Source organism: Coffea arabica, chromosome 2e, assembly GCF_036785885.1.
Source record: "Coffea arabica cultivar ET-39 chromosome 2e, Coffea Arabica ET-39 HiFi, whole genome shotgun sequence".
NCBI classification, from domain to species: Eukaryota; Viridiplantae; Streptophyta; class Magnoliopsida; order Gentianales; family Rubiaceae; genus Coffea; species Coffea arabica.
Genome location: NC_092313.1, coordinates 62,727,722 through 62,741,262, shown reverse-complemented (window position 1 = coordinate 62,741,262; position 13,541 = coordinate 62,727,722). Strand labels below are relative to the sequence as shown.

Here is a 13,541-nt window from a genome sequence, read left to right as displayed (position 1 = left end):
AAGTATTGAAGCTTCAAGTTACGAAGGTCTGGGTCTTCAAGCTCTTCAAGTCTTCCGCATATCAAGGACTGAGCCTTCAAATTTTTTGAAGTTCTTCAAATCTTCCATATCAAGATTTGAAACAATCGGTGGTTGATCCAAGAACAAGCTGTAAAACCCTTGGATTGGCGTTCGAGGAGAAGAATCGAAGGAAACTCTCTATAAGTTCGAGAAAATTTCAGAGATTGTACTCACATATTTTCTTAAATTTATATATTACATATTTGTCGTGTATTTCTTTCTCGTCATTTTGCAGACTTGAAATTTTAATCACGTACATGTACATGGATATTCTATTTGGATATTCTGTAGTTCCAAAGACAAATATCATCTGTCGATTGCAGAAAGCTCTTTATGGATTGAAATAGTTACCCCATGTTTAGTTTGATCGATTTATCTTGGTTATAAAGAAGTATGGTTATTGACAAAGCAATGTGGATCATACTTTATTCTTGAAATATTAGCTTGGAAATGTAGATGATCTGATAATCTTTGTCGATGACATAATTATCACAGTTGATAACGAAGAGGAGATTTCTAAGTTATAAGATTGATTGGTAGCTGAATTTGAGATGAATAACTTAGGAAGTCTCAAATAGTTCTTGGGAATTGAAGTGGGAAGGCCGGTACATGAAATCTTTCTATCTGAACGGAAGTATGTACTCGATATCTTGGTAGAAATTGGGTTGTTGGACTGTAAACTTGCTGACGCAGCGATTATTCAGAACCACAGACTTGAGGAATTTCCAAATCAGAAACTGACTAATAGAGAAAGATATCAGAGGTTGGTTGATAACCTAATCTATCTGCTCGATAGTCGTCTTGATATAACATATGCAATTAGTGTTGTCAGCCGATTTATGCATTCTCCGAATAATCAGCATATGAAAGCTGTGATATGGATCCTTCAATATTTGAAGTGTTTATCTAAGAAATGCTTTTATTTTCCAAGAACAACCACCTCAATATTGATAGTTACACTGATGCCAGCTAGGTGAGAGACGCTACCTATAAAAAAATTGACTTTTGGTTACTTCATCTTTGTCTGTGGTAATTTAGTTATTTGAAGGAGTAAGATACAGAATGTGGTGGCATTGTCTAGTGCGGAGGCCAAGTTTAGAGGAATGGCTAAGGATATATGCGAACTTCTATGGTTTAAGAGACTGATGACCAATATCAATTTTGCTTCAAAGTTAAAAATGTATCTGTTTTGTAATAATAGAGTCACTACCAATATCAATCATAATCTAGTTCAACATGATCGCACTAAACACATTGAAGTGGATAAGCATTTTATCAAACCAAACCTTGAACAAAAAGTGACATGGTTCCCATACGTGAAGTTTGAAGATCAGTTGGCCAATGTACTCATGAAAACTGTGTTGACTAAAAGCTTCTATAATTGACTTTTCAAGTTGGACATGTATAATATCCATGCACTAAGTTAGAGGGGAGTGTTGGAGTGAGTTTTTGGTTGTTTGTTGTTTAGTGGTAGTTATAAATGTCTTCTTGATTTTGATGTATATTAATTAGAGATTTAATTAGGATATTGACTATCTAGAAGATTATATAAATTCATTATGTCTTATCCTATTGCAAGCCTGTATATGGGTCTCACACAATTGTAACATTCAAGTGTGCAATATAGAGAAAATTTCCTTCCTAAACTTCTTAACAAAGGCTAAATTCTTAATGGCTATTCCACATTATCTACACATATCAAGTACTTTGATTAGCATAAAAATGCCAATCCTTTCCATTTTGTGGTTCTATTTTACCTTCCTAATTTATTTGCATTAGACCTAAATACACACTTTTCATCCCTCAGTGTTTCTTCCAAATCTATTGGTGTAGAGTCCAGCGCTTTAGACTAATTTGATCAAGGACCTTATGTAGATATAAATGATGGTCGTATTCTCAAATATGAGGGTCAAGATGTGTTATGTATTTTTTACTTTTACTTAGCAAAACAAGTATAGTTTTCTATTACTAAGTCTCCATGATCATCCATTCCCATTGTTGCATTGATTATTATTCATAGATAAGAAAGGGAAAAGTTAAATTCATACTCTTTCATTCTAAGTCAGTATATCCTTTACATTTCATTGCTAACGGTACAAGTTATTAATGCATCAAAGGTGTAAATTAAGATAAAAGCATGTGAATTTAGCCCATCTCAAAGAAAAACTTATCTTATCAGGCTAATCTAGCTAATGGATTGGCTTTTAGCTACTTTATTAAGCAAACCATGCATGCTAAACTAGCCAAAGTTGAATGGCACAACAAATACATTGTTGTTAATAATAAGCTATTGTTGTTCGCAACCATTGAAAAGTTACCGGGCTAGAAAAATACACTTGATTTGCATTTTGATGACGTTATAAACTTATACTCAACATGATTGACCATAAATGCATAGCATTGAAAGATGGCTCTAAATGAAGTTTATGCTTTTTTGCCATGTTTCAAGTTTTGTTTCCTTTTGGTAGTCAGTGCAAAGTTTATACTTTTTACCAATACTATTCCTTATAAGGATCTTCTGAAGACAAGCACGGGGTATACATATAACAATTAACTCATCCACAGTCAAATTTTACATTTATAAAATCTTAAATACTCCACACATGATTTTTCATAAGTATACAAGTCGTTTATTGAGCATAGGGGTATTAGGTGTCGATTCCACAGGAAAGGTTATCAATTATCGATGGTTTTCGAACTCCTTTATTATTTAGACTAGCACAAGTACAAAACATTAAATCTACACTATAAAAGCAACAAAAATACAATAGAAAACTCCTAGAGGTATGGAATTCCTTATTACTCTTGCAAATGATATTACCGATTAAGTGAATGCTATTACTTTAGCTAGTTATGGCGTAATTTCCTAATGTATATGAAAACTACTCTCGTAGTAAATCAACTATACTTGTAGCTAAGCCATACCTACTCTTGTGGTCATGAAATTAACTACAAACTCATTTATTCTATGAAATTACATAAAACAAGTCACTTAAGCCACAAAGGTGCACCTCTACTTTCGTAAGTGTACTCTCTAGGTTTATCACTTTCTTGAACTAGTGTTAAATTTCAATTCTCATTGCAAACTTAACACCTTAAGATTATCACAATTAATGGTCAGTTAATCATGATTAGCTAAACAAAATTGATAAATAACTTGCTCAAAATAATATTATCAAATAACCAAGTAAACATTACTAACATGATATAGAAAGTTCAATCATAAATCTAGCCATAAACTTTAGAAACACATATTGAAACACAAATCTAAAACTTGCATATTAACCATACTTAAGAATCCAATACAAAAGATAAAGAGTGGCAGAAGAGATAACCCTTGTTACATGAGTTTTAACCCCTCCTTCTTCATCTACATCTTCATTCTAATCTAGCCAATACACAAGAGTGAATAATACAATTAACTGCCTAAACTATTCTATACTATACTAACCTAACTAATGAACAAAGGAAATTCTAGTGAAAACTACATTTTTTGTGAGCTTTTCTAGCCTTCAAAAGTTTTGAAAATGGTCTCCAAAGGCTGCTATTTATAGAGGATTCAAGAGCCAAATAAATTGTTTCTAGTTGCCATTTTTAACTCTTGAAACTCCCATGAGTTGTTTCTCCAACTTTCTACACTCTTCTTGGTCAGATACAGCTTAAATTACTTGCTGGAATTGAGTTGAAAAGTTGTGTGAACAAAGAACAAGTTACAGAGCAAGTTGCAGCTGAAAAACTAGAATACGCAACCTCGAATACGTAACCTTAGGTCGCGTATTGTATCCCACATATTGCCTTATTGCAGGTTTGCATTTTCTGGGCAGAATTCCTCCTTGCTCTGTTTTTTGTCCAACTTCAACTGATATTGTATTGATGATGGAGGCTGAACTAGTTCTTATGTAAAACATGAAAGTTGTATCCCTTTGAGTTAGCTTTCCAATGCCTTAAGAATCATCGAATTTAGAGATCTGTGGATTGATAAATGACCAAAATACCCTCGCCTGGTCATAACTCTGTTTCAGCTTTCGACCATGAAAATGCACTTTTATATTTTGATTTTTTGACAAGGAAAATGACTAAACTGGACTTCAATGTCTCATATCAAATGTAGATATATCTATTAGCTTTAAAATGGTATAAGAATCACCTCAATCCAATACTTTTATCTCAAAATATAGCTAAAATATCACAAGGTATCAAATCTGTGAAACTTCTTTCTTGTATACTGAGTTGCATTTCATCTCTTGCACTTTATATTTTCTTTTTATCACTTCAAATCATCATCAATCATCCAATTATCTTTTCAACTCACTCCATTTGATGATTGAATCCTTAAACCTACAAAAACATGAATTTTACCATTAAAATTCATAGAAATGCAAGTTTTACCACATAAACCATAAAATGCATATTTTCACTAGAATCCTAGTTAATTAGCTATAAAAGTAAATAAATCACACTAAAATTAATTAATAAAACACAGTAAAAACACACAAAATATGCACTTTTCAAGGTCCAAAAAAGAAAATTCACAGAGAGAGACTTGAAGAAATTGGAATGTGAATAAGAGCTCATCATCTGCTGGCAAAATATTTTTTGGGATTTAAGAATCAAATAAGGAAAAATATTAGGATTTTAATTGATTTCAATGGTCTACAAGACAAGAAGCCAGAGTCATGCATAAGGTGTAGTGTAGCTAAGATTGCAATGGGATTTTTTGGTGTGTGGGAGACGCAAAGGATAAGATAGTGGTGGGTTTGTAGCAGGATAGGTTCTGCTTATAATTACAAGGGCTATTCCTCATTATCTACCTATAAGTCTATACCAAGCGTTTCATTAGCATACAAATGACAATCTATTCCATTGTGGTTCTATTTGACCTTCCTAATCTATTTGCATTGACCCATATTCTATAGTGTTTTGATTAGCATAATAGTGACAATAGTTTCCATCTTTGTGGTCCTATTTTGCCTTCCCAATCTTATCATTTTCTTCTTTTTCTTTAGGCAAATACCTTCCTAATCAATTGTATTAGACACATATTCACTTTTTACCTCTCTCAGTCTTCCTCCTAGGTCTACCATTGTCCCAAGTCCATCGCTTTGGACAAATTTGATCTAGGACCTTGTGTAAGTATAAGCAATGGGCGTACTCTCAATATTCGAAACTCCAGACGTTTGTTTTGTATTACATTGATTTTAGAACTTGTTGATAGAATTTCTATTGAGTTGTACCGTTACATTTTAGGTGAATTAAGTTAAGAACCAAACTGGACAAAAATCCCAAATGTGGTCTCGATGTTTGTAAGACAAATTTTTAGTATTTGGCTTTTCTTTAGAGGATTAAATTTATTTTCTTAAAAAAAAGATCTTGGATAAAACATGCTTCTTAGTTTGCGTCTATTATATATATGCTCTAACTTTCATTTGTTGCCTCTCGGACGGAATTCTTACGCCTTCCGTCCGCAGCTGGTAATCGGGCAACCCTTCTACCCTTTTCGACGATTGATTAACATAAAAATTTGAAAATTGAGTTGTATATTCCTTGATTTTGTAGTACCTTCTCATGCAATAGAAATATTAAAATTAAGTAATTACCTGGTAAAGAAAAAAATTAACTATTCTAATTCCAATATTTAGCAAACGATTGACTGGAAGGATAACTATTATTGTTCAGCTTTCTAGCCATATATGGAGTTTTATCTCCTTTTGGTGTTCAGTGCAGGGTTTATACTTTGTAGCAAAACTATTCTTTTCAAAAATGACCCACAGAGGCCAAAAAAAAAATTTAAAGAGATACGGATAAGTTGGAAGGTGGACAAAAGCTTATGATAGCAAAATATTTCTTGGGACTGAAAATACCAAATGGAATTTTTCTATAATATTGTGATAACTGATTTCAACATTCTATAAGATAAGAGGCTAGTCATAGCCGCCCTATGTGGAGTGTAGATAAGCTGTAGAAATGTGAGTCTGGTGGGTAGGGAACGAAAAAAAAAGTAAGGTTTGCGGAGTTAGGTTGGGAGCCATTATGGATTCTGCTTATAAATACCAAGGCAACATTATGGATTTCTTAATGGTTATTCCACATTATCTATACATAACAAGTACTTTGATTAGCATAAAAATGCCAATCCTTTCCATCTTTATTGTTCTATTTTACCTTCCTAATTTATTTGCATTACACCCATATAAACACTTTACCTCCCTCGATCTTCCTCCTAAATCTATTGGTCCAGAGTCCATCGCTTTGGACCGATTTAATCAAGGACCCTATGTAGGTATAAGTGATGGTCGTATTCTCAAATACAAAGGCCCAAATGTTGGCTTTGTACTTTTTGCTTACTCTTCGCCAAATAGGTAAGAGTCTTCGACCACTAAGTCTCCATAAGAAAGGGAGAGGCTTTTCTTTTCTTTTCTTTTTTTTTTGGAGGAAGAAAGGGAGAGGCTAATTATATCATACTCTTTCATTCTAAATTAACATATTGTTTAAATTTCATTGCTAATTATACAAGTTATTAATGCATCAAAAGGTGTGAAAGGATGTGAATTTAGCCCTTCTCAATGAGAAAACATCTTATCAGGCTAATGTTGCTGAAGGATTGGCTTTTAGCTACTTTATCAAGCAAACCATGCATGCTAAACTAGCCAAAGTTGAATGACACAACAAATGCATTGTTGATAGTAATAAGCTCTTGTTGTTGGCAACAACTGAGAACTTACTGGGCTAGAAAAAATGCACTTGATGTGCATTTGGATGATGTTATACACATATACTCCACACGATTGACTACTTACTGTTATTAGAATTACATAAACAATCATGCTTTAATGTGTAGCAATATATGTCTCAATTGATAAAATTGTTGTAATGCCTTCAATTATTCTTAACACAATATGTCAGGTTATCATTTATATATATTAAGTATGTTCAATCTTTGCTAGAGTTCATGTGATGTAAATATGTTGAATTAACTTTTGCACATTTTCTTTGCTTTAGTTTATGAATTATGCGATGATGTAACAGACCCAAATTTGGGACCAACATGTGGAAGGCCTTTTGGATTTAGCTTCAACAATTTTAATGGAGTTCTTTATATTGTTGATGCATTTCTTGGTCTGTTTAAAGTAGGACCTGAGGGTGGACTAGCTACTCTAATTGCTAAGAGTGCGGGTGGTGTTCCATTTAAGTTCCTTAATGGCATTGACGTTGATCAACTTACAGGAGATGTCTATTTAACTGATGCCAGCCAAACATTTGATTTAAGGTACATCATCAATTTTCTAGATGTTACTTAGCAATACTTTTCCTGGCAAAATTCTGTTTTATTAACCCATAAGTATCATCAAGGTTAGTGCTAATTTTGGAATATTGAAGACAATTGAAGTTAGAGGCCTTGTTCTCAACTGATTTTTAAAACTTGATTTTAGATTTCAATATTAAAAAAGTTATCTTATGTATTCTCTTTTTTTTTTAAGTATAATATTTTTTAAATATAAATATTTTATTTAGTTTAAGAAAATTTTGGCAGAGTTTCCCCTTATAAATATACAAATCTCACTGCCAACAAACCCAAATTCAAGGAAAATATCACATGGCACATGCTACATTGTAACTCTACGAAAGTTTGGAAATCCCAATTGATGAAAAGCTAAGCAACTGGTACGAGAGCACCATCTTCTATATCTGAAGCAGTAAATCTATCTTTTACTTCTTTGCAAAGAATCCCGAATTAGCCAACGTCCTAGGCTAGCCTACTTTCCTCCGCCTGAGAGAATGCATGTCTAACCTGTCTATGCGAATTTCCCCTCGCGTCTGTCTTGGAATTGCATTGAAGTCATCATAAATGGTGACATTCCTGTTATGGCTGGACGCACCCACCTTTGCCAAACTGTCCGCCACCCTATTTGCTTCTCTGTAGCAATGAGAAATTTGTGCCATATCAATAATCATGCCCCAACTATGGTCTACCTCCTGTCGTATCACCCACGGGCACTGGAGTCGGCGTTAAGAATCCCAACGAGAAATTTGTGCCGTATCAGTAATCATGCCCCAAATATGGTCTACCTCCTGTCGTATCACCCACGGGCACTGGAGCCGGCGTTGAAGAATCCCAACGAGAACTGGGGAATCAACTTGAATACTTACATCGGTAAACTGCTTTTGAACGCACAAACGGAGCCCATTACCAGGGCCAATGCCTCTGCACGCAAACTCGAAAGTTTCCCAAAGTAAGTTGAGAATGCAAATAATGGCAATCCCGATGAGTCGCGAAGGATTTCCCCACCACCACTCACTCATGAATTTCCCTTGGAGCATCCATCCGTATTTAGTGTTAGCAATCCCGCCTCTTTCGCCTTCCACCACACCAGATGAAAACTATACCCCAATGTTTGTTGAGTTGTCCACTCATATAGCTGAAGAAACGTGTGCACCTCAAGCTTCTGGTTAAACTGAATCTCAACCACCCCTATCACATCTAACAAAATGGCATGAAAAATTCTTGCCACTGACATCTGCCTTCCTTCGTAGTATGCAATGTTCCGAGCCTTCCAAGTATGCCAACATATAAAACTGGGAAGAATCAAGAAGAGAAACTGTCTTACTGCTTGCCGAGGGGAGAACAGCCACCAAGCCGTTAGCCATGCCCGTAGTGACGAGCCAAGTTGTGTAACCCTATATATCCTACCAAAATATCTCCAGACATCTTTTGCAACCTGTCCCTCCGCGAACACATGTTCCAGTGTCTCAATCGCTCCCTCTTGGCAACACAAGCACTTTGAAACCAATTGGACTCCAACCCTCCGCAAGACATCAGTTAAAAGCAATTTCCCCAACAGTAAACGCATCATGAAGAATGAAACTTTCAACGGAATCCGAGGATGCCATACCTGAGAGTGTAAGACAGAGTAATTTCGAGCTTGACGGACCTCCTGAAATGCCGATGCCAACATGAATTTTCCCGACGCCGTCTGGCTCCATACCAACTCGTCATGGTGATCTCCACTTGGGACCGGGTGTTCTAGAATTAGAGCGATGATTTCTTGCGGTATATATTGCCTAAGCATAGCACCATTCCATTCCCCATTAGTGAGGAAGTCCTTGACGGAGAGGGTAGGGTTCACTATAGCTTTCAAACATAGAGCTCCACTTCCCAACCATTTGTCATACCAAAAATTACATGACCCTGCATTCACCACCCATAGCATGGCTAACTCCACCTATCGGCTTATGTTTAACATTCGTCTCTACGTCGATGAGTCAAATCTTCGCAATTCCACCTGGCACGGATGAAGGTCCCTGCAGTATTTAGCTCGCATAAACTGTGCTCAAAGTGACTTTCCAGTCCGAAAAGTCCATCACAATTTACAAGAGAATGCCGAGTACACATCCCGTAACTTTCTGAAACCCACTCCCCCCTCCTCAACCGGAAGACATAACTGAGACCATCTGATCCAGTGAAACTTTGTCCCTTCCACTGTTGATCCCCATAGAAAATTCGCACAAGTCTGCTCTATTCGATTAAAAATCGAGACGGGACATACCACGGCTAATAGTAAGTGAACTGGGATGGATGCGAGCACATGCTTTACCAAAATTATTCTCCTTCCCGGGGATATCAACCTTGACTTCCAAGACATAATTCGAACCAACACCGCTTGACATACCTCTTCAAAGTAAGCTGACTTGCTCCTTCCCAAATACAAAGGTAAGCCAAGATAGCGAATGTGCAACTCCTGTCTAGTGAATTGCGTAATCCTCTCAATCACTCTTTTCCGAGCTAGGGATAAAGTAGGATGAACCAAGAATCCGCTCTTTTGAACATTGATCAGTTGTCCTGAGGAAAGTTGATACGCCTCTAGCACCTGCATGATTTGTTTTAAAGCAGTAATCGACCCATTGGTAAAAATCAGCACGTCATCAGCAAAAGTTAGATGCGTGACGACAGGACAGCCCATTGGGACTTGAAAACCCTACAAAATTCTGCTGCAATGCTAAAGAATTGAGCCCTCGTGACAGCATTTTCGAACCAATAATAAAGAGCACTGGGGATAGTGGATCGCCTTACCGTAACCCCCTGGTAGATTTGAAAAATCCGTGTGATGTTCCATTGATAACAATTGAAAACCACACGTTAGAAATAAGCCGCCAGACCAGGTCTATAAAACGTTCTCTAAAACCAAATGCGCGCAACATGGTAATAATATGTCTCCAAGACATCCGATCATATGCCTTAGTCATATCCAATTTTAGGGCAACATTCCCCCCTCTTGCCTTCTTGCATATGGTGGATATCAACTCCTGAGCTAGCAAGTAATTATCCGTTATGTTTCTGCCTTTGACAAACCCCGTCTGTTGGGGCGAGATAATTCTCGGTATAACAGAGCCCAACTGCCCCATTAAAATTCTGGATAATAATTTGTTGAAAAAATTGCAGAGGCTAATGGATCTGAATTTAGAAAAATCTTGGGGATTTGAAACTTTAGGTAGCAAAATAATTGAGGTGGAAGTAATAAACCTAGGTAACTCATTTCCACAGAAGAAACTCACCACCGCTCTATGCAGGTCCTGAGCAATGATATCCCATGCGAACGTGAAGAACTCCCTATAAACCCGTCCGGACCCGCCGCACTCTCCCCGTCCATGGTGAACACCATATGTCGAACCTCCTCTACGTCAGGCACTTCTTCCAAAAAAGCATTCTCCTCACTTGTGACCATTGACGGAATTAAATGCACTAAATCCCCCGAAGAGGAGTCGATAGACCCCGAAAATAGGCCAGAGAAATACTCAACCGCCTCCTGTGCTATGTCATCATCCTTGCCCACCCATTCGCCATACGAATTTTTCGCCCTGTGTATTGTCCCCTGTACTCTCCTCTGCTTGATCACTGCATGAAAATACCTTGTATTCCGATCCCCACTATTGAGCCACTTGACCCTTGATTTTTGCTTCCAAAAATCAATTACTTTTTATAATCTGATTTTGGGTTTTTTTAAACCTAAACAAGCTGAAAATGAGATATATTTATTTTGGTGCTTTTCTATTCCGATTTTCTAAAATCAGGTTTTACACAATCAAAAGTTGTTGGGAACAAGGCCATAGACTTTTTCTTTGTTGGACGGGACTGCCATGCATTTCGCACAAGTTTTATGAATATAAATTGAGATTTTTAATGAAATATGTCTTCTACATCTTACGACCATATTTTTGTGAACGGTCAAACTTTAGATCAAATATTGCTTAAAATCTTAAAAACTACTTTCTTCAAGTGTATATCTCTTTACTTATAGAAATGTTGTTACACAATTTTATAGTGCTCTAGATTAAGGAAAAAGTCTATTCCAATATAACTAAATAATTTTTTTTTAAAGAGACACTAAAGAACTATATTATATGGTTTACAAGCAGTTGATGTTGGTAGTTCATGAGTTCTACCATGGAAAGTTTGACCCAAAAAAGAGACAGAGAAAGTAATGAAGGTTTTGTACATGAAAGATAAGGTAGAAAATAAAAATTTCCATAAAATATAAAAATCTTAGACATTTATTTTCATATATGTCTAAATACAACAAATGAACAATCAGACTCGTTGGTCCTCATAGCTTTAGGATTCAGTAGTCTTGACAATACGGAAATACGACTTAATGGTAACTTTCTCAACGCTTTTTTAGTTATTACAGTTATTGCATAAAATTTTCTAATTTTTTGTTAATTTCAAAAATGCTAAATTTCCAATTTCGGAACAATGAAAAATGTAGTAGGGAATGGGGATGCATAAAGTTACTCTCGTTCTATAGTACTGAAGATATACGTCAAATATAATGTACTAATTACATCAAGGGTAATTCAATTTTGCCAAAATTCTTGTTCAAAGTCATTCACTAACCATGCAATTATCATCCATATTTTTTTACTGATTATGCCTTGATCTAGTGGTTAACATTGAGATCGCAAGAATTAGAGCTTATAGATTTAATTCCTCCTTTTCCTTCCCTACTTCCTAAATCCCATCTCCTCCCTAACTTTAAAAAAAAATTATCCATATTTTCATCTGTATATCCTCATCAACTCAATAGAAAAACTTGAGCAACTCAAATAATCTTGTGCAGAAATGTCATACAAGGGAATTATGTTCTAGATTCAACTGGAAGATTAATCAAGTATAATCCAATAACAAAAGAGTTGAAGGTGTTGCTAGATGGGCTCTCTATACCAGCAGGACCTGTGGTTAGCACTGATCGTACATTTGTGTTGTTTTCAGAGTTCAGTACTAAAACAGTCGAAAAGTACTGTCTCACCGGATTAAAAGCAAATACAACTGAAGCTCTATTAAACCTGCCAGGAAATCCCGTGAAAATAAAAAGAGCCCCAGAGCCGGGGAAGTTTTGGGTGGCAGTTAATGAGATTGTTCAACAACAACAGCGCAATGCTACACCTTTTGGATACAAATTTGACTCATTTGGGGAAATACTACTGATAAAAAATTTGGAAGATTACTATAGCAATATTATTGTAAATTTGGTGCAAGAATACAACGGAGGAAGAGTGTTTGTTGGTTCACGTGAAGTCAAGTTTGTTGGCATGTATAGTAAATAGTAACTTGTGGAAGTAACCTTGGCCATTTAATGGAAGATTAGCTACTATGAAGAAAATGTATTGCGGGATTTCTTTTATAAAAGTTTGTCTATTTGGTGTTCTAAGGGCACACAATATGAAGTTATCTTGGTGTTATTATTATTATTATTATTTTGGTAAAAGGTAAACTTCTTTTGCAGTAGTTTTACAATTTAAGGGGTGAATCATTCACTCTCCATTTTTAGTGTGCTTATCGAGTGCATTTAGAGTATCAAGTAGAATAAACCTTTTAATCACGGGGTTTTGGCTTTAACCCCTTCTAGTCCAATTGAGAATGAGAAATTACAAGACATGAGGGTAGAATAAATCTTACCTCTTTACATAATTGATATTAGCTTCACATTAATTTATCAAAATGCAACTTCGGATTTGTTCTCTCTCTCTCTCTCTCTCTCTCTCTCTCTCTCTCTCTCTCTCTCTCTCTCTCTCTCTCTCTCTCTCTCTCTCTCTCTCTCTCTCTCTCTCTCTCTCTCTCCGGTTTGGATTTAATTATCAGTCATGATCTTGTGAAATACGAATAAGCTCAAGTTTTATGACTTTCGAAAAAAATTAATGGTTTAATATGCAGGCCTGAATTGTGAGCTATGTTGCTCATTCCAAAATTAAATTCATGTGAATTCCCAAAAGTGAATTCTGAATTCTAGACCAACTAGTATTCTGTTTCCTACATTTGCCTGGTAATTCTATGCTTTTGATAAATATTCCTACAAAGAGAATTGAATGAACAAAGAGCTAATTAAAAGTAGTTAAGCATTAATTAGGGGAACAAGTTCACAAAACTAATATATACCCTTAATTTAAAAATCAGTTGATTTTTTATAACATTAATATAATACTTATAA

At 35.7% G+C, this 13,541-nt stretch overlaps 1 protein-coding gene across 1 annotated transcript; it reads right to left on the bottom strand.

Moving 5' to 3' along the window:
* Positions 1 to 7,664: 7,664 nt before the first annotated feature.
* On the bottom strand, positions 7,665 to 9,269 carry LOC140036385 (uncharacterized). Its single transcript, XM_072077772.1, has 4 exons — positions 8,446 to 9,269; positions 8,128 to 8,263; positions 7,850 to 8,034; positions 7,665 to 7,746 (listed from the first exon to the last, which is right to left on the bottom strand). The coding sequence occupies exons 1-4, from the start codon at positions 9,267 to 9,269 to the stop codon at positions 7,665 to 7,667; spliced, it is 1,227 nt and encodes a 408-aa protein (XP_071933873.1).
* Positions 9,270 to 13,541: the final 4,272 nt, after the last annotated feature.